Source organism: Ranitomeya variabilis, chromosome 8 (genome assembly GCF_051348905.1).
Source record: "Ranitomeya variabilis isolate aRanVar5 chromosome 8, aRanVar5.hap1, whole genome shotgun sequence".
In the NCBI taxonomy this organism is placed as follows: domain Eukaryota; kingdom Metazoa; phylum Chordata; class Amphibia; order Anura; family Dendrobatidae; genus Ranitomeya; species Ranitomeya variabilis.
Window position 1 is genome coordinate 102,717,776 of NC_135239.1, and position 25,636 is coordinate 102,743,411.

The 25,636-nt window shown below is 41.3% G+C and overlaps 1 protein-coding gene across 3 annotated transcripts in view; it reads left to right on the top strand.

Annotated features, from left to right (window-relative positions):
* The window catches only part of EDEM3 (ER degradation enhancing alpha-mannosidase like protein 3), a 105,500-nt gene that overhangs the window by 21,980 nt on the left and 57,884 nt on the right, over positions 1–25,636 (top strand). For all 3 annotated transcript variants that reach the window (XM_077278787.1, XM_077278785.1, XM_077278786.1), the window contains exons 3-6: positions 12,211–12,311; positions 19,412–19,451; positions 21,873–21,985; positions 24,142–24,295. In XM_077278787.1, coding sequence (XP_077134902.1) covers positions 12,211–12,311; positions 19,412–19,451; positions 21,873–21,985; positions 24,142–24,295 — 408 coding nt within the window. The remainder of the gene's footprint in view (positions 1–12,210; positions 12,312–19,411; positions 19,452–21,872; positions 21,986–24,141; positions 24,296–25,636) is intronic.

The window sequence follows — 25,636 nt, forward strand, 5'->3', positions numbered from 1 at the left end:
GTGAGAAAAGCAACTCCACTGTAACAACCGGTTACCTGGGGTGTTACATAGGCATCAAGTTAACCCCTTAACGACCTATGACAGCTCATTAATGAATGTATTGCGAAAGCTCAGTATCTGGCCTCTTTCCGACACTGCAGCAATCAAAGCTATCGTTTCAGTTTAACAATTAAAATGCCGCTGTCATCTTGTGACAGCAGACTTTAAATGACACGATCATGGAGACCTGATGAGTTACCATTAGAGATGATGTTCAGGTACCTGAACCCAGAACCAATTCATTTAAATGGTGGACTCGAGCTTCCAATGTCATGTGCACTGCCTCTGATTGGTGGTAAAATCATTATCGCCAATTAGACTGTCAGCGTGGGAACCGCAGCTAATGACAGCATGAGCCCTCAGGTGCGTTACGGAGGAAAAAAAGTTTTACCTCCGTTCACTGGCGTTGATTGATGGAACTACTACTACTCCCATCAGCCTATGCCTGCTGCCACTAATAACAGTGAGAGCAAGTGCAGATGATAGGAGTATTCATCAGCCTGCACGCTAAATAAATAATAAAAAAAAAAATCCTGGATCGGGTTCCCCTGTATTTTTGATAGCCTGCCAGGCAAAACTAACAACTGTGGGCTGCAACCGTCAGCTTTAGCAAAGTTAGTTGTCAAGAATAGAGGGGTCCCCATTTTTTTTATTTATTTTTTTTAACCCCTTAAGCCGAAGGGTGGTTTGCACGTTAATGACCGGGCCAATTTTTACTTCTGACCACTGTACCTTTGAGGTTATAACTCTGGAACTCTTCAACGGATCTTGGCGATTCTGACATTATTTTCTCGTGAGATATTGTACTTCATGATAATGGTAAAATTTATTCAATATAACTTGCGTTTATTTGTGAAAAAAACGGAAACTTGGCTAAAATTTAGAAAATTTCGCAATTTTCCATCTTTGAATTTTTATGCCCTTAAATCACAGAGATATGTCACGCAAAATACTTAAGTAACATTTCCCACATGTCTACTTTACATCAGCACAATCTTGGAACCAACATTTTTTTTTGTTAGGGAGTTATAAGGGTTAAAAGTTGACCAGCAATTTCTCATTTTTACAACACCATTTTTTTTTTTTTTTAGGGACCACATCTCATTTGAAGTCATTTTGAGGGGTCTATATGATAGAAAATACCCAAGTGTGACACCATTCTAAAAACTGCACCCCTCAAGGTGCTCAAAACCACATTCAAGAAGTTTATTAACCCTTCAGGTGTTTCACAGGAATTTTTGGAATGTTTAAATAAAAATTAACATTTAACTTTTTTTCACACAATTTATTTCAGCTCCAATTTGTTTTATTTTACCAAGGGTAACAGGAGAAAATGGACCCCAAAAGTTGTTGTACAATTTGTCCTGAGTACGCTGATACCCCATATGTTGGGGTAAACCCCTGTTTGGGCACATGGGAGAGCTCAGAAGGGAAGGAGCACTGTTTTACTTTTTTAACGCAGAATTGGCTGGAATTGAGATCGGACTCCATGTCGCGTTTGGAGAGCCCCTGATGTGCCTGAACAGTGGAAACTCCCCAATTCTACCTGAAACCCTAATCCAAACACACCTCTAACCCTAATCCCAACGATAACCCTAACCACACCCCTAACCCTGACACACCCCTAACCCCAACCGTAAATGTAATCCAAACCCCAACCCTAACTTTAGCCCCAACCCTAACCCTAACTTTAGCCCTAACCCTAACGGGAAAATGGAAATAAATACATTTTTTTAATTTTATTATAAGGGGGTGATGAAGGGGGGTTTGATTTACTTTTATAGCGTTTTTTTATATCAGATTTTTATGATTGGCAGCTGTCACACACTAAAGACGCTTTTTATAGCAAAAATGTTTTTGCGTCTCCACATTTTGAGACCTATAATTTTTCCATATTTTGGTCCACAGAGTCATGTGAGGTCTTGTTTTTTGCGGGACGAGTTGATGTTTTTATTGCTAACATTTTCGGACACGTGACAGTTTTTGATCGCTTTTTATTCTGATTTTTGTGAGGCAGAATGACCAAAAACCAGCTATTCATGAATTTCTTTTGGGGGAGGCGTTTATACCATTCCGCGTTTGGTAAAATTGATAAAGCAGTTTTATTCTTCGGGTCAGTACGATTACAGCGATATCTCATTTATATCATTTTTTTATGTTTTGGCGCTTTTATACGATAAAAGCTATTTTATAGAAAAAATTATTATTTTGGCATCGCTTTATTCTAAGGACTATAACTTATTTTTTTGCTTATGATGCTGTATGGCGGCTCGTTTTTTGCAGGACAAGATGACGTTTTCAGCGGTACCATGGTTTTTATATCCGTCTTATTGATCACGTGTTATTCCACTTTTTGTTCAGCGGTATGATAATAAAGCGTTTTTTGTCTCGTTTTTTTTTTTTCCTTACGGTGTTCACTGAAGGGGTTAACTAGTGGGACAGTTTTATAGGTTGGGTCGTTACGGACGCAGCGATGCTAAATATGTGTACTTTTATTGTTTTTGGTTTTTTTATTTAGATAAATGTATTTATGGGAATAATTTTTTTTTCTTTTATTTAGGAATTTTTTCTTACACATGTGGAATTTTTTTTTTTTTTACCTTCTTACTTTGTCCCAGGTGGGGACATCACAGATCGCTGATCTGACAGTTTGCACAGCACTCTGTCAGATCGGCAATCTTACTGATAGCGCTGCAGGCTTACCGGCGCCTGCTCAGGACCCGGAAGTAGTCCCTGCAGGACCCGGATGCAGCCCTGTGGCCATTTTGGATCCGGGGCCTGCAGGGACGAGCCGCTCGGTACAAAGTGAGTACATCGCCTTGTACCGATCGTCTCAGGGAAGCACGCAGGGAGCCCCCTCCCTGCGCGATGCTTCCCTGTACCGCTGGTATACTGCGATCATGTTTGATCGCAGTGTGCCGGGGGTTAATGTGCCGGGGGCGGTCCGCGACCGCTCCTGGCACATAGTGCCGGATGTCAGCTGACACCCGGCCGCGATCGGCTGTGCTCCCCCCGTGAGCGCGGCCGATCGCATATGACGTACTATCCCGTCACTGGGAATTTCCCGTCACTGGGAATTAAGTCCCAGGTCACCTTGACGGGATAGTACGTCATATGGGATTAAGGGGTTAATATATATTACAGTATATACTCGAGTATAAGCCGACCCGAGTATAAGTCAAGACCCCTAATTTTGCCACAAAAAACTGGGAAAACTTAATGACTCGAGTATAAGCCTAGGGTGGAAAATGCAGCAGCTACCGGTAAATGTCAAAAATAAAAATAGATACCAATAAAAGTAAAATTAATTGAGACATCAGTAGGTTAAGTGTTTTTGAATATCCATATTGAATCAGGATGCTCCATACAGTTCATGATGGGCCCCATAAGATGCTCCATATTAAAATATGCCCCATATAATGCTTCACAAATGCTGATTATGGCCCCATAAGATGCTCCATACAGACATTTGCCCCGTATAATGCTGCACAAATCCTGATTATATCCCCATAAGATGCTCCATACAGACATTTGCCCCGTGTAATGCTGCACAAATGTTGATTATGGCCCCATAAGATGCTCCATACAGACATTTGCCCCATATAATGCTGCACAAATGCTGATTATGGCCCCATATACTGTTGCTGCGATTAAAAAAAAAAATCACATACCCTCCTCTCATCGCTCAGGCCCTTGGCACTTGCTATAGTCACCTGTCCCCCGTTCCACCACTGGGCGCCGCTGTGTCTTCCACGTCCTCTTCACTGAAGTTCAGGCAGAGGGTGGCGCGCACACTAATCGCATCATCGCGCCCTCTGACCTGAGCGTCACTACAGAGGATGCAGAAGACGGAGCCCACCGGTGTATCCCAGAGAGGTGAATATCGCTCAATGCCCCCGTTGTACTCACCTACTCATTGCGTAGTTCCTGCATGTCCTTGGTTCTCCGGGCACCGGCAGCTTCTTCCTGTGTTGAGCGGTCACATGGTACCGCTCATTACAGTAATGAATATGGAAGTGGAGTCGGGTCCATATTCATTACTGTAATGAGCTGTACCATGTGACCGCTCAACGCTGGAAGAAGCTGCCGTTGCCTGGAGAACCAGGGATGTGCAGGGACCGCGCCATGAGCAGGTGAGTATGATTAGACAGCTCACCCTCCCCTGCGAATGACTCGAGTATAAGCGAGAGGGGCAATTTCAGCCTAAAAAAATTGGTTGAAATTCTCTAGTATATACAGTATTTAATTTATTTATTTTTTTTAAAGCATGGTGATCTTCCCCCTTTTTTAACCTCTTAACGCCCAGAGGTATTTTTGGTTTGGTTTTACTTTTTTCTTTTTTTTTTTTGCTCCCCATCGTCCCCAGATCCATCACTTTGTGTTTTTTTTTGTCAAAATGGCCATGTGAGGGCTTGTTTTTTGCGGTACGAGTTGTACTTTTGAACAACACCATTGGTTTTACCATATCGTGTACTCGAAAACAGGAAAAAAAATTCCAAGAGCCGTGAAATAGCAAAAAAAAAGTGCAATCCCACACTTGTTTATTTTGCTTTTTTACTAGGTTCGCTAAATGCTATAACTGACCTGCTATTATGGTTCCCCAGGTCATTACGAGTTCATAGATGCCAAACATGTCTAGGTTCTTTTTTATCTAAGTGGTGAAAAAAAAATCCAAACTTTGTGTAAAAAAAAAATAAAAATAAAATTGCACCATATTCCAATACCCTTTCCTCTGGGGTTGGGTGAGGGCTTATTTTTTGCGTGTTGAGCTGACTTTTTAATGTTACCATTTTTGTGCAGATACGTTCTTTTGATTTTCCATTATTGCATTTTAATGCAATGTTGCGGCGACCAAAAAGCATAATTCTGGCGTTTTGACTTTTTTTTTTTTTATCGCTACGCTGTTTAGTGATCAGGTGAATCCTTTTTTTTTTTTTTTTTTGATCGAGTGATTCTGAATGCGGCGATACCAAATGTGTGTTGTTTTTGTTTTGTTTTTTAATTTTGAATGGGGCAAAAGTGAGGTGATTTAAACGTTCATTTTTTTATATTTTTAAATATAAACTATTGCTACTGCTACATAGAGGTGATGCTCAGATCGCATCTATATAGCAGAATTACTCACTTGCTATGAGCACCGACCATTGGGTAGCACTCACAGCAAGCCGGCATTGACAACCATAGAGGTCTCCAGGAGTCCCCAGGTTGTCATGCCAACATATTGGTGACCTGCGATCATGTGACGTGGGTCGCCGGTGGGCGTGTTTCCGTCGCGATTGCCGGAAGCGCTTGTTAAATGCCGCTGTCAGAGTTGACAGCGGTATTTAACTGGTTAATAGCCGTGGGTGGATCGCACTTTCATCCACGGCTATTCCGAGCACATGTCATCTGTTCAAAACACCTGATATGTGCCGGGACAGATGTGAAGGGAGTCCGAAATTAGCGGAAATGTACACCCGATGTCGAAAAGGGGTTAAATCCCATTGTCAATCTTGTGATCACGGGGCGCCAATTGGTTGCCATAACAGCCAGGGGTCTGCTGAAGTGCCTGTTACGATCCTTTTGTGCACACCGGCCCGTGGCTTCTTCTATCTGTAGAAGTGCTTTTGAATGGGGTGATTTGAACTTTCATATTTTTGTAAATTTTTTTAATATTTTTAAAAACCTTTTTTTTCCACTTTTGGCATGCTTAAATAGTCTTCATGGGAGACTAGAAGCTGCCATAACTCTTATCGGCTCTGCTACATAGAGGCGATGATCAGTTTGCCTATATGTAGCTGAATTACTCACTTGCTATGAGCGCCGACCACTGGGTGGCGCTCATAGCAAGCTGGCAGTGACAACCATAGAGGTCTCCAGGAGATCTCTGGTTGTCATGCCGACCCATCGGTGACCCACGATCACGTGGCAGGTGTCACCGGTTGGCGGATTTCTGGCGCGATTGCCGGAAATGCATGTTAAATGCCGCTTTTTTTTCTTATCTGCCCAATGGAATAACATTGTGACCCACCTGTGATGTCAATATGATCACTGCACCCTTAGGTGAGTTTGAGAGATGTAGTTTGTAAAATGGGGTCACTGTTGGGCGAGGTTCTGCTGTTCTGGCACCCTAGGGGCTCTGCCAATGTAACATGGCCCCCCTCAAACCAGTCCAGCAAAATCTGAATTTCAATATGGCGCTCCTTCCCTTCTGAGCTTTGCGCTATGCCTCACAAGTAGATTTCGATCACATATGGGGGTTCAAGGTGCTCACCACACATCTTGACACATACCTTGAGGGGTCTAATTTCCAAAATGGTATTATTTAATGGTGGTGTACACCGTTTAGGCACATCAGAGAATGTCCAAAATATGACATGGAGTCCGCTAATTTTTCCAGCAAACTTTACCTTCCAAAAGTGAAATGGTGCTCCTTCCCTTCCGAGTCCTACCGTGAGCCGAAACAGTGCTTTTTCCCCACTTATTGGGTATTGTCGTGCTCAGAAGAAATCGCCAAACACATTTTGTGGTTCATTTTCTCCTGTGGTCTAAGGGCATAAAAATTAAGTTTGTAAATTGCAAACTTTTTGCCAAATTTCCTTTTTTTTTTCATAAACACAAGTTATATCAAAAAGTGTTACCACGGTCATGAAGCACAATATGTCATGAAAAAATAATCTCAGAATCTGTAGGATCTGCTGAAGCGTTTAAAAGTTATTGCCACATAAAGTGACACTGGTCAGATTTGTAAAATTTGGCCCAGTCATAGAGGTGAAAACAGGCTCAGTGGTGAAGGGGTTAAAAATGTAAAAAGTATAAAGGTATTTGGTATGTTTGTGTCCTAAATAGTCCAATCTATGAAAATGGTAAGGAAGAGTATACAGACATTACAGCACGGGATCACAGCTGATTCTTTCTGTGAGGTAAAAGCACATTTTTAAACAGGCAGGGAAATGTTTTACCTCACAGAAAGAATTGGCTGTGATCCCGTGCTGTAATGTCTGTATACTATTTTGTGTTCTCCCCTGCCCAGGAGCTGTGGTATGGTCTGGCCTTGGCACTGTACGGTCAGACACAGCCATTACACAGTACACAGCAGGGGCACATTTATAAGGTTATCTCGGCACCGGAACGTCCAATTGTGGAAATTATTATTATTCCTAGATTCCTTCATGACAGATGACCTATAGTTACATTATATGTTTTGATGCGAGCTCGGACGCTAGGGGCTGGTGTTCATAGGAGATCGTGATTTCTGCTCTACATAGCAGGGCTTGGGCACTGCTATGTATAGTACAGGCGATCAAACAATCGCAGCTTCAAGTTTCCTAAGAAGGACTGTTAAAGTAAAAGGTGGAAAAAATGTTTTTAAAAATATGAAAAAAAATCATCCTCCTTTTGCCCCTTTGAAAATAAAACTATTAAAAACAAATACACTTTTGATATTGCTGCTTTCAGAAATGTTTGATCTATAAAAATATAAAAACAAATAATCTGATCAGTAAACGGCGTAATGAGAAAAAATTGAAATGCCAGAACTAAGTTTTGGATTTTTTTGGCCGCCCATACTACATTGCTATAGAAGGTGATCAAAACATCGTATCTACCCCAAAATGGTATTAATAAAAACGTCAGCTCAGGGTGCAAAAAAGTAAGCCTTCATACAGCCCCAGATCACAAAAAATGGAAACAGATCACAGAAAATGGCCAAGAACACAAAAACTTTTTCATACCGAATTCGGACTACATGTTCACCACTTAAATAAAAAAATAAATTAAATATCCTGGATTTATGGTATTTAAAGAAAATAAAACTATTCCACCAGTGATATAGGATTCTGGGTTGTCCACATTCCATAGTTCTAATATTTGGGTGCAGTAATTCCATTGCAATCACCTCTTGGCCTAGAGAAATACATCCTAATAAGAGATTGACAATGGGAGAAGTGACCAGGACCTGTGGACAGTCTGAGGCAGAGAGATGCACACAGGTAAAATGTATTGCGGAGTTCTTTGTCCTTGGATACAGGCAGTGTTTTGTCCCATGTGGCACATTACTCTTCCTGTGAAACTGTCATACTTATCCTGGGTAAATGTATTTACAGGTGCTCCTCAGAAAATTAGAATATCATCAAAAAGTAAATTTTTCAGTTCTTCAATACAAAAAGTGAAACTCATCTAAGATATAGTCATTACAAACAAAGTGATCTATTTCAATTGTTCATTTCTGTTAATGTTGATGATTATGGCTTACAGCCAATGAAAACTCGTCATTTTCTCAGTAAATTAGAATACTTTATAATACCAGCTTGTAAAATGATTTTAAAATCTGAAATGTTGGTCTGCTGAAATGTATGTTCAGTAAATGCACTTAGTACTTGGTCGAGGCTCCTTTTACATAAAAATCAATTACTGCATCAATGTGGCGTGGCATGGAGGCAATTAGCCTGTGGCACTGCTGAGGTGTTATGGAAGCCCAGGTTGCTTTGATAACCGCATTCAGCTCGTCTGCATTGTTGGGTCTGGTGTCTCTCATCTTCCTCTTGACAATACCCCTTAGATTCTGTATGGGGTAAGGGTCAGGTGAGTTTGCTGGCCAATCAAGCATTGATACTGTTGTTCTTAAACCCTTAATGACAGCCAATACGTCTTTTAACTGACCTGAGATATAAGAGAATAGCCTCCCCATACAGGTAACAATCCCGCAGCTGTCAGCTGTACACTATAGCTGACAACTTGCTGTATCAGCCACAATCAGTGTTTGCACCGTCCAAATCTGTTTAACCCCTTAGATGCTGCTGTCAATAGTGACTACATAATTATAAATGGTTAACAGAGTGTGGGGGCTTCCTCTTTATGCAAATTGGTTCCCTCAGATCATGATTTTGTGGTCCTGATGTTTGCCATGACAATTCACGACCAAATAGCGGCCTTAGAGTCTGTCGGCTGTAGTATTCTGTTGAGAAGTTAGAGGCATTTAGGTGGTAAAAATACACATTTTCATTTCTGTCATGTCACTTTGCATTAATTCCTGTAAAGCACCTGAAGGGTTAATAAACTACTTGACAGCAGTTTTCAATATGTCAGGGGGTGCTGTTTTTAAAATGGTATCATGTTTGGGGGTTTCCCACTATATGAGACCCCTAAAGTCACTTCAAACATGGATAAGTCCCTAAAAAAATTTTTGGGGTAAATTTCCTTGAAAAAATAAAAAATTGGTGCTACATTTTTAAACCTCCTAAAATGCTAATAAAATAAAATAACATTTTACAAATGGCGCTGATGTAAAGCAGACATGTGGGAAATGTTATTTATTAATAGTTTGCTGTGGTATGGCCATCTGGATTAAAGGGATAATCATTAAAATTTTGAAAATTGCAAATTTTTTAACATTTTTCTCAAATGTTTGATATTTTTTATAAATAAACACACAACATATTGACCTAAATTTACCATTATCATAAAGTATAATGTGTCACAATAAAACAATCTCAAAATCACTGGGATTTGTTCAAGCATTGCAGAGTTATTACCACATAAAGTGACACTGGTCAGATTTCAAAAATTTGGCTCCGTCACTAAGGGGTTAAACCAGGTATTGGTACTTTTGACAGTGTGGACAGGTGCCAAGTCCTGCTGGAGAATGAAATTTCCATCTTCAAAAAGCTTGTCAGCTGAGGGAAGCATGAAGTGCTCTAAAATTTCCTGGTAGATGGCTGCACTGACTTTGGTCTTGATAAAATGCAGTGGACCTACACCAGCAGATGACATGGCTCCCCAAACCATCACTGATTGTGGATACTTCACACTAGACCTAAAGCAGCTTGGATTGTGGCCTCTCCACTATTCCTCCAGACTCTGGGACCTTGATTTCCAAATGAATGCAAAATTTACTTTCCTTGTGAAGTGTTTCAATGACTGCCTTCTGGACATCTGTCAAGTCAGCAGTCTTCCCCATGATTGTGAAGCCTACTGAAACAGACTAAGGGACCTTTTTAACTGCATAGGAAGCCTTTGCACGTGTGTTTTGTTAATTATTCTAACTTACTGAAAAAACGACTTCTGGGTTTTCATTGGCTGTAAGCCACAATCCTCAACATTAGCAGAAATAAACACTTGAAATAGATTGCTCTGTTTGTAATGACTCATATTATATAGAGTTTCACTTTTTGTATTGATGAACTGAAATAAATAAACTTTTTGATGATATTCTAATTTTGCAAGAAGCACTTGTAGATTGCAGCAGTGAAGTGTAAGGCAAATGTCCCCATCGCAGCAGAGATCCGTGTTCTGGCCAGGCTTCATCAGGCGTTCTTCTCATGTTTACTTGTGGGGTGTTATTCTTAGGATGAATGCAGTGATGGCTGACTTCATGTTTTTCCTGTGCATTTTCCAGCGCTGTAGGCCTTTCCATGATCTGACTCCATGTTCTCCTTTGTTGATGTCTTGTTCCGTTGGCCCTTCGCTCTTGTACAGGTGCACCTGCTCTCTTCCTCCCCTGAGGGATTGTGTAGGGTACAAACCGTTGTACGAGGTTCAGCAGTGAAATCGTTCACTTGTCAGCTGCTGTTATTGCTGTGGCAAGCAGTGATAAAGCAGAATGTTGCCATCACACATCTGTGCTTGTTATGGTGTAGACCACAGACTACATTAGGCTTGTGTTACTCCAGCCTGTAGACACGAGAGGCAGCATCACTCGGCGGGGGGTATGCGGACTATATTACTGCCATATTTGCTATTACTGGTGTCAGGGTCTCAGCACGTTTTGTGGGACTGCTCCTGCCTGTGCATGCAGCACACTTATGCTCATATGTCTGTTGTTGGTGGTCCGGTGCTTGATCTGAAATGGAAGGGTAGCACTATTAAGTACTGCAGAGAAACTGGTTTCTCTATACACTGGCAGTGTAATGGTGGTTTCCACAATGGCTGCAAGATGCAATGTTTTCAGCACACCATGGTCCTTGGACCATTTGAAGCTTGAAACCACATGGAACATAGTGCCACAGATGCTGGCAACCTGCGGCATGTAGGACTGATGGGGAGCCGATTGGTATGGACATGTCACTGGTGAAATGCGTGTCAGTACATGCACTCCATGATCTAGTAGCGGCACTGTACAGTGCGGCACTACATCTTCTGTCCTGCTTCTTACCTGGGCCGCACATGTGCTGCTCCTTTTGGACATCCGGTGAGGGCTATCTACTTTGTTTCTGGTACACTGTACTTTGCAAGATCTTGGTAACATACCTGCCGTTCCATGGGCCTTCCAGCTTCATGCAGCTACTTCAGACTCCATATTTAAGGGCTGGCTCTTGTGTGTTAGTGATCTGATTTCTGCTTGGATAGGGTTGTTCACAACTGACCAAAGCCTTCTTTAATGATACATTACCCCAAATAAAATATTCAAATTGTCTCTACCGAGAGGAAGAGGACTAGAACCAGGACTAGAACTCTAGTGCCACCTATTGGAAGTAGTGATCCTAACAGTCAGTCGACCCTTTAATGAGCCTTGTCACATGACTTAGGATACAAGCCAAACCAGAATCTCAATTAGGGGAATCCAGACCTCCACTTTGCACTGACGAGGGGCAGTACCCCGAAACGGTTTCTGCAAACTAAAATTCTGGTTTGGCTATTATCCTAAGTTATGTGACATAGCTCGTTAAAGGGTCGACATTGACTGTTAGGATTGCTACTTCCAATAGGTGGCGCTAGAGTTTTAGTCCTCTTCCTCCCTGAAGAGACAATATGCATATTTCCCAGAGGAGCATTGCGGCTTTAAGTCTCCTCATCTCGACATGCTTAACATGTCACTCTCCACAAGGAGAAACGATACTTCTTGGATCCTAAATAAAATACAAACTCTTGTTCATTTTGTTGTGTGAGCACTACAGCCAATCAGTGGCCCCTGATAGGCTGCAGCCCTCACATTTACATCAGACACTGATTGGCTGCAGTGCTTTTGTGATAACAATGCCATGTGGCTGCTTGGAGACACAAGGCCGACTTCACTTGAATGGCATCGGTTCATGAATGGGAGACTAGTTTTGTGTTTTGTTTTTTTGGTCTTGTTTTTATAATTTTACTTGTGGCCCCGCCCTGCAACATTTTAGATCGGTGTTTCCCAGTTGTTGACACCCCTATTCATCTTCTATTTTACAGCATTGTAACATTGTTCTCTTGTTCCCCCAGCTACATGCATATCCTGCTGATGAGCTGATGCCTTTAACCTGTCGTGGTAGAATACGTGGACAGGAGCCGAGCAGAGGAGATGTAGACGATGCTTTGGGAAAGTAAGTTCTTGACAATATAAGATATCAAGTTCATGTTTTTTTGTTTTTGTTTTTTTCTTTTTCTTATTATTGAGCTTAACATTTAATTTTGTACACTTCATTAAGCTATTAGTTGTCTATAAATGTGTTGTTTTTTTTTTATTCTTTAAATAGTCAATTATGGTGACATTGTAGTAGCAGGGATTAAAATGTGCCAACAGAAACCAGCACACATGCAGAAGGCCGATAGGACCACATAAGGATTCCAAGATGCCACAATTATTGAATCACCAATGCTCCCATATGAGGAGATAGGCCGATTGAATATGTCTGTAATCTTGTAATAACCTGTGAACTCATGGTTAGATAAACAGACCTATCCTAGATATAAGAATCCAAAATAAATACTGGGAGTAAACATACCAGGTAAATTAGAGATCCAGACCTCACGTGGTCCCCAGCCCACCCCGACGCGCATTTTGGAGAGATTCCTTCCTCAGGGGCGTGCCGCCATGCATGTTCCCAGATATTTATAATACCGATGGCCGGAAGTAAAACAATGTTGCCATAGATACTGCAACGCCAGCCGTAGCACTCCCAGCTCAGTCAGCCATCACAGAAACACATGGGGCCCCACGTGATCAAACGCCGGGTGCATTGCGGGAGCGGAAACCGGCAGGAGCGGAACTGGCAAGGTGGCTCATGCACGAAAAAAGAATGTAGTGGTCATATTGGCTATGGGCACATAATATGGGCATAAATCACAAACAGATAAATAGATAATTGTATAGGCACACAACACAAAATGACGCATGCGCAAAATAACTTGTACCAGCCATATTAACTGTAACCAAACTATGGACATGTAAGTAATATTACACAAAGTAATAGAAAATACCAGAGGAGAAGTTGGGCATAATATCCTATATTGTTGAGAGCATATAATATAAGAATACAAACATATCACATATCCACCAATTATGTACAATAGATAACACCGTCATTATGGAGAGATATGTATAAAACATATACAGTTATTACATAAATATAGTGTCATATTTACATCTCACAAAGAATGTATAATTAATACAGCTACAATTGTAAAGGAAACCTAAATACACACAAAGCACAGGTCTGCAAAGATAGCCACAAGATAGACATGGTAGCAAATTATACTACATCAATTTCAAGTTATCAGAAGATGATTGTTTTCCTGCTCACTCCCACGTCAAGCGCCATCAGGTACCCAAAGCAGTCAAAGAGAATTCTGAATAAAATTAAAAATGTAAAAAAGAAAAAAGACAAAGAATAAAATCAAGTAAAAACAAAAATATGTGGGAAAAGTTGCACATCATGATACACAGCAATCTGGTGATCACAAAAAAGGGGCTAAAGAAAGATATACATACAAACCATGAGGCTGAACAGTCCGAAGAGTCCAAATCCATTGCGTCTCTAACCTGCCCAGTTGGCCACCCCTGATATTAGTTTTAAGAGCATCGATACCACGTACCCTCAACAACGAGCCATCACGTTCATGGAAGGCTTTGAAGTGACAACGAATCGTTTTGAGGGTGGAAGTATCCATGTGAGTAGCGGCCGCCTGAATCGCAACACATGCTCCCTTATGCGGACCTTCAGTTGACATGTTGTCAGTCCTCATGGGCACGTAGCATAGTATATAACGTACCTAGTGGTACATGTAATGTGTTGTATGATCTTAAAAGACTTTGTGCTGCTGGAATTGGAGAGAGAGTCACAGCGGTCAACACTGGGACTGGCAATGCACCTACCACACGGAACACAGCCACCCCTAGATGTAAAGTTATCCAAGAAGGTAGCCAACTGGGGTCCTGTATTATGGCTCTGGGTAAGATGAGGTCGTAAGTTTCTAGCACGTCTGAATGTAATAGATGGTCTATCCGGAAGGAATTTACCGATAACGGGATCCACCTTAACCCCTTTCTGTCATTGGACGTACTATTCCGTCCATGTGGGGTGGGCCCTACTTCCCAAGGACGGAATAGTACGTCCAGCGCGATCGGCCGCACTCACGGGGGGAGCGCGGCCGGGTGTCAGCTGCCTATCGCAGCTGACATCCGGCGCTATGTGCCAGGAGCGGTCACGGACCGCCCCCGGCACATTAACCCCCGGCACACCGCGATCAAACATGATCGTGGTGTGCCGGCAGTATAGGGAAGCATCGCGCAGGGAGGGGGCTCCCTGCGGGCTTCCCTGAGACCTCCGCAGCGATGTGATCGCGTTGCTCCGAGGGTCTCCTACCTCCTTCCTCGCTGCAGGTCCCGGATCAAAGATGGCCGTGGCATCCGGGTCCTGCAGGGAGGGAGGTGGCTTACCGAGTGCCTGCTCAGAGCAGGCGCTTGGTAAGCCTGCAGTGCTCTAAGTCAGATCGGTGATCTGACAGAGTGCTGTGCAAACTGTCAGATCACCGATCTGTGATGTCCCCCCCCCTGGGACAAAGTAAAAAAGTTTTTAAAAAAATTTCCACATGTGTAAAAAAAAAAAAAAAAAAAAAAATTCCTAAATAAAGAAAAAAAAAAAAATTATTCCCATAAATACATTTCTTTAACTAAATAAAAAAAACAAACAATAAAAGTACACATATTTAGTATCGCCGCGTCCGTAACGACCCAACCTATAAAACTGTCCCACTAGTTAACCCCTTCAGTAAACACCGTAAGAAAAAAAAAAACGAGGCAAAAAACAACGCTTTATCATACCGCCGAATAAAAAGTGGACTAAAACGCGATCAAAAAGACAGATATAAATAACCATGGTACCGCTGAAAGCGTCATTTTGTCCCGCAAAAAGAGCCACCATACAGCATCATCAGCAAAAAAATAAAAAAGTTATAGTCATCAGAATAAAGCGATGCCAAAATAATTATTTTTTCTATAAAATAGTTTTTATCGTATAAAAGCACCAAAACATAAAAAAATGATATAAATGAGATATCGCTGTAATCGTACTGACCCGAAGAATAAAACTGCTTTATCAATTTTACCAAACGCGGAACGGTATAAACGCCTCCCCCAAAAGAAATTCATGAATAGCTGGTTTTTGGTCATTCTGCCTCACAAAAATCGGAATAAAAAGCGATCAAAAACTGTCACGTGCCCGAAAATGTTACCAATAAAAATGTCAACTTGTCCCACAAAAAACAAGACCTCACATGACTCTGTGGTCTCAAATATGGAAAAATTATAGCTCTCAAAATGTGGTTGCGCAAAAAATATTTTTTTGCAATAAAAAGCGTCTTTCAGTGTGTGACGGCTGCCAATCATAAAAATCCGCTAAAAAACCCGCTATAAAAGTAAATCAAACCCCCCTTCATCACCCCCTTAGTTAGGGAAAAATAAAAAAATTAAAAAAACGTATTTATTTCCATTTTCCCGTTAGGGTTAGGGTTAGGGTTGGGGCTAGGGTTAAGGCTACAGTTAGGGTTGGGGCTACAGTTAGGGTTGGGGCTACAGTTAGGGTTAGGGTTTGGATTACATTTACGGTTGGGAATAGGGTTGGGATTAGGTTTAGGGGTGTGTCTGGGTTAGACGTGTGGTTAGGGTTACCGTTGGGATTAGGGTTAGGGGTGTGTTTGCATTAGGGTTTCAGTTATAATTGGGGGGTTTCCACTGTTTAGGCACATCAGGGGCTCTCCAAACGCGACATGGCGTCCGATCTCAATTCCAGCCAATTCTGCGTTGAAAAAGTAAAACAGTGCTCCTTCCCTTCCGAGCTCTCCCGTGTGCCCACACAGGAGTTTACCCCAACATATGGGGTATCAGCATACTCAGGACAAATTGGACAACAACTTTTGGGGTCCAATTCCTCCTGTTACCCTTGGGAAAATGCAAAACTGGGGGCTAAAAAATAATTTTTGTGGGAAAAAAAAAGATTTTTTATTTTCACGGCTCTGCGTTATAAACTGTAGTGAAACACTTGGGGGCTCAAAGTTCTCACAACACATCTAGATAAGTTCCTTGGGGGGTCTAGTTTCCAATATGGGGTCACTTGTGGGGGGTTTCTACTGTTTGGGTACATTAGGGGCTCTGCAAACGCAATGTGACGCCTGCAGACCAATCCATCTAAGTCTGCATTCCAAATGATGCTCCTTCCCTTCCGAGCTCTGCCATGCGCTCAAACGGTGGTTCCCCCCCCCACATATCAGGTATCAGCGTACTCAGGACAAATTGGACAACAATATTTAGGGTCCAATTTCTCCTGTTACCCTTGGAAAAATACAAAACTGGGGGCTAAAAAATAATTTTTGTGGGAAAAAATTTTTGTTTTATTTTTACGGCTCTGCATTATAAACTTCTGTGAAGCCCTTGGTGGGTCAAAGTGCTCACCACACATCTAGATAAGTTCCTTAGGGGGTCTACTTTCCAAAATGGTGTCACTTGTGGGGGGTTTCAATGTTTAGGCACATCAGTGGCTCTCCAAACGCAACATGGCGTCCCATCTCAATTCCTGTCAATTTTGCATTGAAAAGTCAAACGGCGCTCCTTCCCTTCCGAGCTCTCCATGCGCCCAAACAGTGGTTTACCCCCACATTTGGGGTATCAGCGTACTCAGGACAAATTGTACAACAACGTTTGGGGTCCATTTTCACCTGTTACCCTTGGTAAAATAAAACAAATTGGAGCTGAAGTAAATTTTTTGTGAAAAAAGTTAAATGTTCATTTTTATTTAAACATTCCAAAAATTCCTGTGAAACACCTGAAGGGTTAATAAACTTCTTGAATGTGGTTTTGAGCACCTTGAGGGGTGCAGTTTTTAGAATGGTGTCACACTTGGGTATTTTCTATCATATAGACCCCTCAAAATGACTTCAAATGAGATGTGGTCCCTAAAAAAAAAAAATGGTGTTGTAAAAATGAGAAATTGCTGGTCAACTTTTAACCCTTATAACTCCCTAACAAAAAAAAAAAAAATTTTGGTTCCAAAATTGTGCTGATGAAAAGTAGACATGTGGAAAATGTTACTTATTAAGTATTTTGTGTGACATATCTCTGTGACTTAATTGCATAAAAATTCAAAGTTGGAAAATTGCGAAGTTTTCAAAATTTTCGCCAAATTTCCGTTTTTTTCACAAATAAACACAGGTAATATCAAAGAAATTTTACCGCTATCATGAAGTACAATATGTCACGAGAAAACAATGTCAGAATTACCGGGTTCCGTTGAAGTTTTCCAGAGTTATAACCTCATAAAGGGACAGTGGTCAGAATTGTAAAAATTGGCCCGGTCCAGAACGTGCAAACCACCCTTGGGGGTAAAGGGGTTAAGAATGGGCCACGCCTTTTCAAGTGCTGATCTTATCCTGTGAGTGGGAATTAAAGGAAGTGATAAATCTCACTTTTTCATCATCATTATATCTCATCTCAGGCCTAGCCTTATAAAGTAAGTCCTGATGAGAAGCATATTTGGCCCTATGATAGGCCTTTTTAATTATCCTTCTGCTATATCCACGTGTCAGAAAACGCATTCTCGGTTCCTCCGCTCTCCTCATATGGGGCATTGGTGATTCATTAATTGTGGCGTCTTGGAATCTTTATGTAGTCCTGTCGGCCTTATGCTTGTGTGCTGGTTTCCGTTGCCACATTTTAATCCCTGCTGTGTCTTTTATCTGTTTTGTTATTCAATAAAGATTTTTTTTCTATTTTCATTATCCTTTTGGACTAAGGGCATGTTCACACTTTGCAGATTTTGCTGCAGAATTTTCCGCAGCGGATTTTGAAAAACCGCATTGAAAAACTGCTGCGGTTTTCGCTGCGGATTTTCCTGCAGTTTCTTCTGCGGATTCCTCTGCGGGTTTTCAACAGCACTTTCCTATTGGTGCATGTTGAAAACCGCTGCGGAATCCGCAGAAAGAAGTGACATGCTCCTTCTTTTTTTCCGCAGCAATTCCGCGCGGTTTTTAAAGGGATTTTCCGCAAAGTGGGAACAGCGTTTTTGTTTTCCATAGGGTAACATTGTACTGTACCCTGCATGGAAAACTGCTGCGGATCCGCAGCGTCGGATCCGCAGCAAAAACCGCAAAGTGTGAACATAGCCTTAGACTGCTTTTGTCTTCATTTGCTGTTTTTCACAAAATGCATTTAATGTAGAATTTAGGAAAAAATGTGTGCCCCGTGTTAGCTAGTAGATAAGTTGAGCTTATAAATTGATTTGATTATGACATTAATAAAACCAATCAAAAATTGTGATTTGTATTGCAAAAGACATAAGGAGGAATGTATTAAGATTTGTCTTACAGAAACCATTCTTCACATGAAGTAAGATGCCCCTAATTTTTTAACCCCTTCACAACCAATGATGTGTATTTCCTTCGTATTGCGTTGATCCAGAGAACTAGTCTGATTGCCGTATGTGGAGTTGTGAAGGAATTTTTTCCCCAATGTGGAGCTTACTCTTTGCCACATGGTTTTTTTGTCTTCCTCTGGATCAACATGTTAGGGCATGTTAGGTTAGGCTATGGGTTGAACTAGATGGACGTAAAATCTTCCTTCAACCTTAATAACTATGTTACTACGTCATATGTCATGTTCCTACCTTTGAAGGCTCCCATGCGGAGCACACATCTTTTCCATCACATGATGACTGATTTAGTTAGCCAACATGTGCCTTTAACAGGGGTAGGTGGAGCAGTGCTCAGCCCAAGGCTTTTAACATGTTAAATCCCGCTGTAAATACCATGATCGTGGGGCGCCAATAGGTTGCCATAACAGCCAGGGGCCTGGTGAAGATCATGACAAGACAATGTAGATTGTGAGCCCCTCGGGGACAGCGATGATAATGTGTGCAAACTGTAAAGCGCTGCGGAATATGTTAGCGCTATATAAAAATAAAGATTATTATTATTATTTGGGTATGTTCACAAATCTTTCTGCTACTAATTCACCTCCCATTGATTTAAATAGAAAATCTGCTGTTCGGACAGCGCAGACTTTATGTTCCACACGAATGCTTATGTAGACTTTTGTATTATCAGACGTGATATTTTATGCTTTTATATATCAAATGCAATACAGAATAAGCAGTAGCCCTGCATTTATGACACGACTTCTCCCAGTGTAAGTGATCTTTTCCATCTTTTGTAGGTTTTCTTTAACATTAATTGATACACTGGATACGTTGGTGGTGAGTATTTTGTGTAGTTTGCTGTGTGTCAGTATAACATTTTATAAACTGTACAACCTTTGTTTTATGAGTTTCTGATCTGGCTCATTAGGTTTTGTATTTTCTTAATCGTTATTATAATTATCATCAGTCAGAAAAATTCTCGAAAGGTAAATAGTGGAAAGTGTCATTGCTTCTCCCCCAGAAATGCGGTGTGCTTCAGTTAGGAAAATTCTATCTGCTGGACATAAAGCTGCAGTTTAAGTAGTCTTCTTGCCTTCCTCTATGCGGCACTATACCCATCATGTCTACAAACAACACAGACTTTCTACTGTTTAAAATGTTGTCAATGTTTTATTTCGATATCACAAACTTTTTCTGTCCTCTCAGGAATAGTTTACATGAGTTATCAGTAGATGCAGCACTATACACAGATGATAACTCGGGATCTACCGTGACAATAGGCGATGTCACACCTGACCTCCTCCCCAAATTTACATTTGCACAGGCTCCTAAGACACTTTAATACAATAGATAGGGTCGAGATCCAACCATTGTGGCCCTGTGCATGTTATATCCTGAAACATAAGGAAGGGTAAGCCTGAAAAAGCCCTAGTTGCCAGTGTAAAAATTGCAAGATTTCTATTGGCGTTATGTAAAAATAAAAAAAAATCACATTTAACTAAAAAATCTGATGTAATCAATAGATCGGTTCCCTTTTAAAGGGAATTCGTCACCATAGTTTTTCTCTCTGCGTTTGAGAGCAGCATGAATTAGGGCCGAGCGCCTGATTTCAATGATGTCACTTACTGGCCCTTTTGCTGCAATTTTGATAAAATCCCTGCTTTATTTAATGTACATCTAAATTCTCTGTGAATGCTGAGCTCTGTTTAACCCCACCCACAACACTGGCAGCTTCGTGTGTACACTGTGCATAGGCAGAAAGCTGCCAATCAGAGGTGAGAACAAGGTTAACCAGAGCAGGAGGACTAAATTGCATGAGACCACTAATCCTCATGCTGATAAAACACTGATTTTAGTGAAACAACAACAACACAGCCCAGTAAGTGATACATCTCTGCCGTCGTGTCTCTTCCCCTATATCATGCTGCTCTCGGATCACATAAAAACCTGCTGATGGATTCCCTTAGAATATTATAATTAGAAAATGACCTGCTGTTTGTCAGGTTTTTATATGAAGTATATATTTTTTAAATTGTATATATAGATTTTTTATCTCAAGATCTGAAACTAATAGAAATCTGTCAGTTTTCACACTGGTCACTAGAGTTCTTCTAGACTTATATACTTTCTGTTCTGTCTGGAGATCCATGTGTTCATAAGAAGGGAAGGTAATTGTGTAGGAAGGCAGGGTCAGCTGTGACATCGCTTGTGATTGTGAATGGTGGCTCTGGAATCTGTGTCTTTGCAATCCTGCGTGTGACGATAATGAGACTTCTGAAAACTCTTCTGCAAGGAACAGAAGTTATGACTCTAAAATGGACCCAGTGGCCAATGTGAACATTAGCTAGATTTCATTTTGTAATACACATTGTCATATGAATAAAAATAAACTTAAAAGTATATTTAACTGAAAAGCATAATTTTAAATAACAGTTCATCTTCTGATATATGCTTTAGGAAGAAAGTACATTTTACAGTAACACTATTCATTGGTTTTCTGTCCCCTGTTGGCAATGGTGTGTGTGTGTGTCCACACTTACCAGTTGCAGTCTTCTGCCATGGGCCACTTTGGGCTGTTTCGGCATCATATGACCGCATTTGGGACCTGCCAGTCCTTTCCCTATGTAAATCTATGAGATTGAGAACGAGGCAAAGCTGTAGTGGCCGGTACAGTGTTGTGTACTGCAGAAGACGGCAACTTCAGGTTTGAGAATATACACACTGTGCACGGTTGTTAGGCGGGGAGTATTTTGACCATATCATCAGTTTTCTGTAGATTTTCCATCTCCGCACTGTATAAACTTTAATGCTTATTGGATGAGGTGATGTGTATATGTGTAATGAGGGACTGAGCGGCCTAAGAATACAACATCCTTTATCCAGGGGTGCAGAATTATTAGGTAGCTTGTTTTCTTCAGGCCAAATGGGCCAAAAAATTTACCAGACTCTGAAAATTAAGTCAAAAACTGTTACAAGTCTTCTAGTGCTATGCAGCACTCATAATTACACATACATGTCACCTGATATGTATGCATAAAAACATGGTCCAACTACTCACCTGCCTAATGATTCCGCACAGTGCGCTCCTTCCAGACAATAGAGGACACCATAACAAGGTGTCATGTGCTTCTATAGGTAAGGGTCACTGACACATCCTGTGACGGACGGGCCGCCCAAGTATTCCTAACAAGTACAGGGCAATAAACTGCATTTATCAGAGGCTCTGCCAGTCTGACGTCACGATTGTTGTCTTCACAGGTATTAAACCGAACCCACGAGTTTGAGGATGCTGTGAGAAAAGTAATAAATGATGTCAACTTGGACAATGACATAGTGGTTTCTGTATTTGAGACAAACATTCGAGTGCTGGGGTAAGTGCATATAGGGATGTGAAACTAAGCATTGTGGGAACAGAAATATTTGGACAGTGACGGAATCTTTGTGTTTGGGCTCTGCAAGTCACTATTCTTACTTTCAAATAAAACAACTGAGATGCAAGTGAAATGTAGACTTTCAGCTTTAATTAAAGTTGTTGAACAAAAATATCTTGTGACACGTTAAGGAATTGCAGCTATTTTTCTATAAAGCCTCCTCATTTCAGAGGCTTAAGTGATTGATTAAGGTTACCATATATAAATGTTTGTTTTTAATACTTTGTAAAGATTTACTGCCTGAAGTCTGGAAGCCATGGATGTTGCTAAACAGTGGGTTTCCTCCTTTGTGCTTGTTTTTACCAGACCTTTACTGCTGCTGGCTTCACTTGCTAGTGGGTCTTTCTGCCCTAAGTTTTGTCTTTAAGCATGTAAAATGCTGCTCAGTGGGGTTGTGAGCTGGTGATTGACTTAGCCGTTACAGAATATTTCACTTCTTTGCCTTAAAAAAACAACAAAAACACAACTCCTGGCATTACCAGAAAGTAGCGCCCTGTACACTTAAGAATTCATCCAGCTGCTTCTGTCTTTAGTTCCATCATCAATAAACACTAGTGATCCGGGGCCATTGGAATCCATGCATGCCCATGCCATCACACTGCCTCTGCCTTGCTTTACAGAGGATGTGGTGTGCTTTGGATCATGAGGCATTCCAAGCCTTCTCCATACTTTCTTCTGGGGCAGGTTGATCTTGGTCTCATCTGTCCAAATAATGCTTTTCCAGAACTGGACTGTTTTCTTTAATGTTTTTTGGCAAAGTCTAATATGGCCTTTCTTTTTTCAAGGTTGATTAATGGTTTGCACCTTGTGGTGAACCCTCTGTATTTGCTCTCATAAAGTCATCTTTTTATGCTAGACTTGGAAACTGAAACACCTACTCTGAGATGTTGTTACAGAGGTCTGAAGATCACGGCATCTGGCTACATGTGCACCTGCACTTGATGAATCTGCTTTGTCTTCCAGTTAGCTGTGAGCGTATTGTTGCAAGGGTTATTCTCCTAGAGAGCTGCAAGGGTCCATCTCCTATAGCTTTCTGTCCTGAGTTCTCAACTGTTCTGAGTTCGCCACTCCCCTCTTGTATAAATGCTCACCTCTTAGCTTGAGTAGTTGTTGGTAATGATGGCCTGCTATACCTTGGGGTTGGTTTGAGAGCTGTGAGCCTGAAAGAAGCAGTTTAGGAGTGCTCTCTGCAGATTGCAGTTTGGAAGTTTATCTTTCTCTTTATCTCCCTTTTTGGTTTGCCTCATCCTTCCTCGCCTGTTAAATACCATTCCTTAGTCTGGGTTCACTGAGAGTGATTGCTGTTTTCTTTACCATTGTCTGTCTTTCTTTGTGTCTGTATTATAGAGCAGGACTATAATTCCTGCTGTCTCACCAGCCAGTGCTGTGCTTGGGGTAAGACAGAGTTTGGGAACGTGATTGCCACAAGGGGTGGAAGAAACAGTCTAGAGATGTCAGGGAGCTCAGGGGTGCCTCTTCCCATTTATTTTGCCATGCGCCGGCTGGCTTCTTAGTGGACCGTGACACCTGGCTCCTTGAGAGTATTCTTCACTTGGGTGGATGTTGTGAAGGTGTTTTTCTTCATCATGGGAAAGATTCTGTGATCATCCACCACTGTTGTCTTCTATGGACGTCCAGGTCTTTTAAAGTTCATGACCTTCTTTTTTTTTTTTTTTTTTTTTTTTTCAGAATGTACCAAACTTGATTTGGCTGTCTCAAATATTTCTGCTATCTCTGATGGATTTTTTTTCAACCTAATGGTCTGTTTCTCTTCCGTTGTGAGCTCCTTTGACCGCATGATGTGGTTTCACAGCAATTTCATAACATTTAGGGAGTGTATTTCTCGAGTTTATCTGCCCTGTGAGAAAAAGGAAAGGAGTAGATAAAAAAAAATGCAGACACTCAAAAGCTACAGCAGCAAATCCTTTGTTGAGGACATTGTTGTTGGCTGACCTTGTCGTATCAGAATAAAGTCAGAGTTGCCTTACTGTTCCACTATGATATGCATATTTGTATGCATTTATTCTGTTTTTGCTTTGTTGGCTACATGAATATGCAGTTGTGTGGAATTTCACAGCTTCTTTCCTTTTTTCTAGGGGGCTTCTTGGGGGACATTCGGTTGCTATTATGCTAAAAGAAAAAGGAGAGCAGATGTTGTGGTACAATGATGAACTGTTACATATGGCTAAAGAGCTTGGCTACAAACTTCTCCCAGCTTTTAACACCACAAGTGGTCTTCCATATCCAAGAGTAAGTTGTGAATATATACTTAGTGTCTGGTATTAGTATAAGGCTGTGTGCACACGATGCGGATTTAGGGCGGATCCACAGCGGATTTTTCCGTTCAGAAACGCTGCAGATCCGCACTGTGATTTACAGTACGATGTAAATCAATGTGAACAAAAAAAAAAGCTGTGCAGAACAATCTGCACGGAAACGCTGCGGATTAAAAGAAGTGCATGTCACTGCTGTTGTGCGGATCTGCAGCGTTTCTGCACCTTTCCATTATAGAAATCCGCAGTGGTAAAAACCGCAGAAAATCCGCATAAAAACCGCAGAAAATCTGCACCTGCGGATTCTGCCAGGAGATGCGGATTTTGTGCAGAAAATTCTGCACCCCATTCCGCAACGTGTGCACATAGCCTAAATGTTCTTGTGGGGCTTCCCATAGAGTAAAATGCTGTTATGTCACCCTGAGGTGTGATAATCTGGCATATAACAATCTCAACCCAATATATCCGCACTGGCAGGTCTTCTACAAGCAGCAGCAAGTCAGGTGGCACTGTATCTTAATTCTTTATACTTTATATTGCCATGGTAATATAAGTTTACACACCACTTTACAGCTATTAGATGTGACATGTTATTGGATATTTTCCTGCTTCACAGGAGTTGTATGGCCTTATAATATTGATCATCTATGCTATAGATCATTAATGTGAGATGAATGAGGATCTAACACCCGGCACCCCCACCGATCAGCTGTTCTCAGCTCTGGCACCATTGATTTTCTATTGAAAATGGGCTAAGCTGCAGTTCTTGACATCTAATGGTGCCGGAGCTGAATTTGGCTGATCAGGGCCACCACTAGCTTTCAGACCCCTACTGGTATTAAGACCATGCCAGATAACCTCTTTAAGACGACGAGTTTGTGTGGCAATTTAGAAATTTACAGTGGAGTATTTATGTAGTCGGTGTTCAGTATATTGCCTTTATTTTTATTCTGACCCCTTTCTTTCTAAAATATTCAGTAATGCAAAATCTGTGTTTTGTTTAATGAATAGCAAACCTTGTGTGACAAACTGGGGTTAACACACTTCTAGGAGACCACTGTAGAGAGAGCTTTTTTTTCAGTGTTTATTATTTGATTGCCCCGTCAACAAGAGAAAGCCACCTGACATCAGTCGGGAGTTGTCAGCAGTCATAGCCTGTAAGGCTATGTTCACACGCTGCGGGTTTTGCTGCGGACCCGCAGCTGTTTTGCAGCTGCGGGTCCGCATCCTTTTTCCATGTAGGTTACAGTACAATGTAACCTAATGGAAAACAAAACCCGCTGTGCCGACGATCCTTTTTTTCTGTGGAAAATCCGCG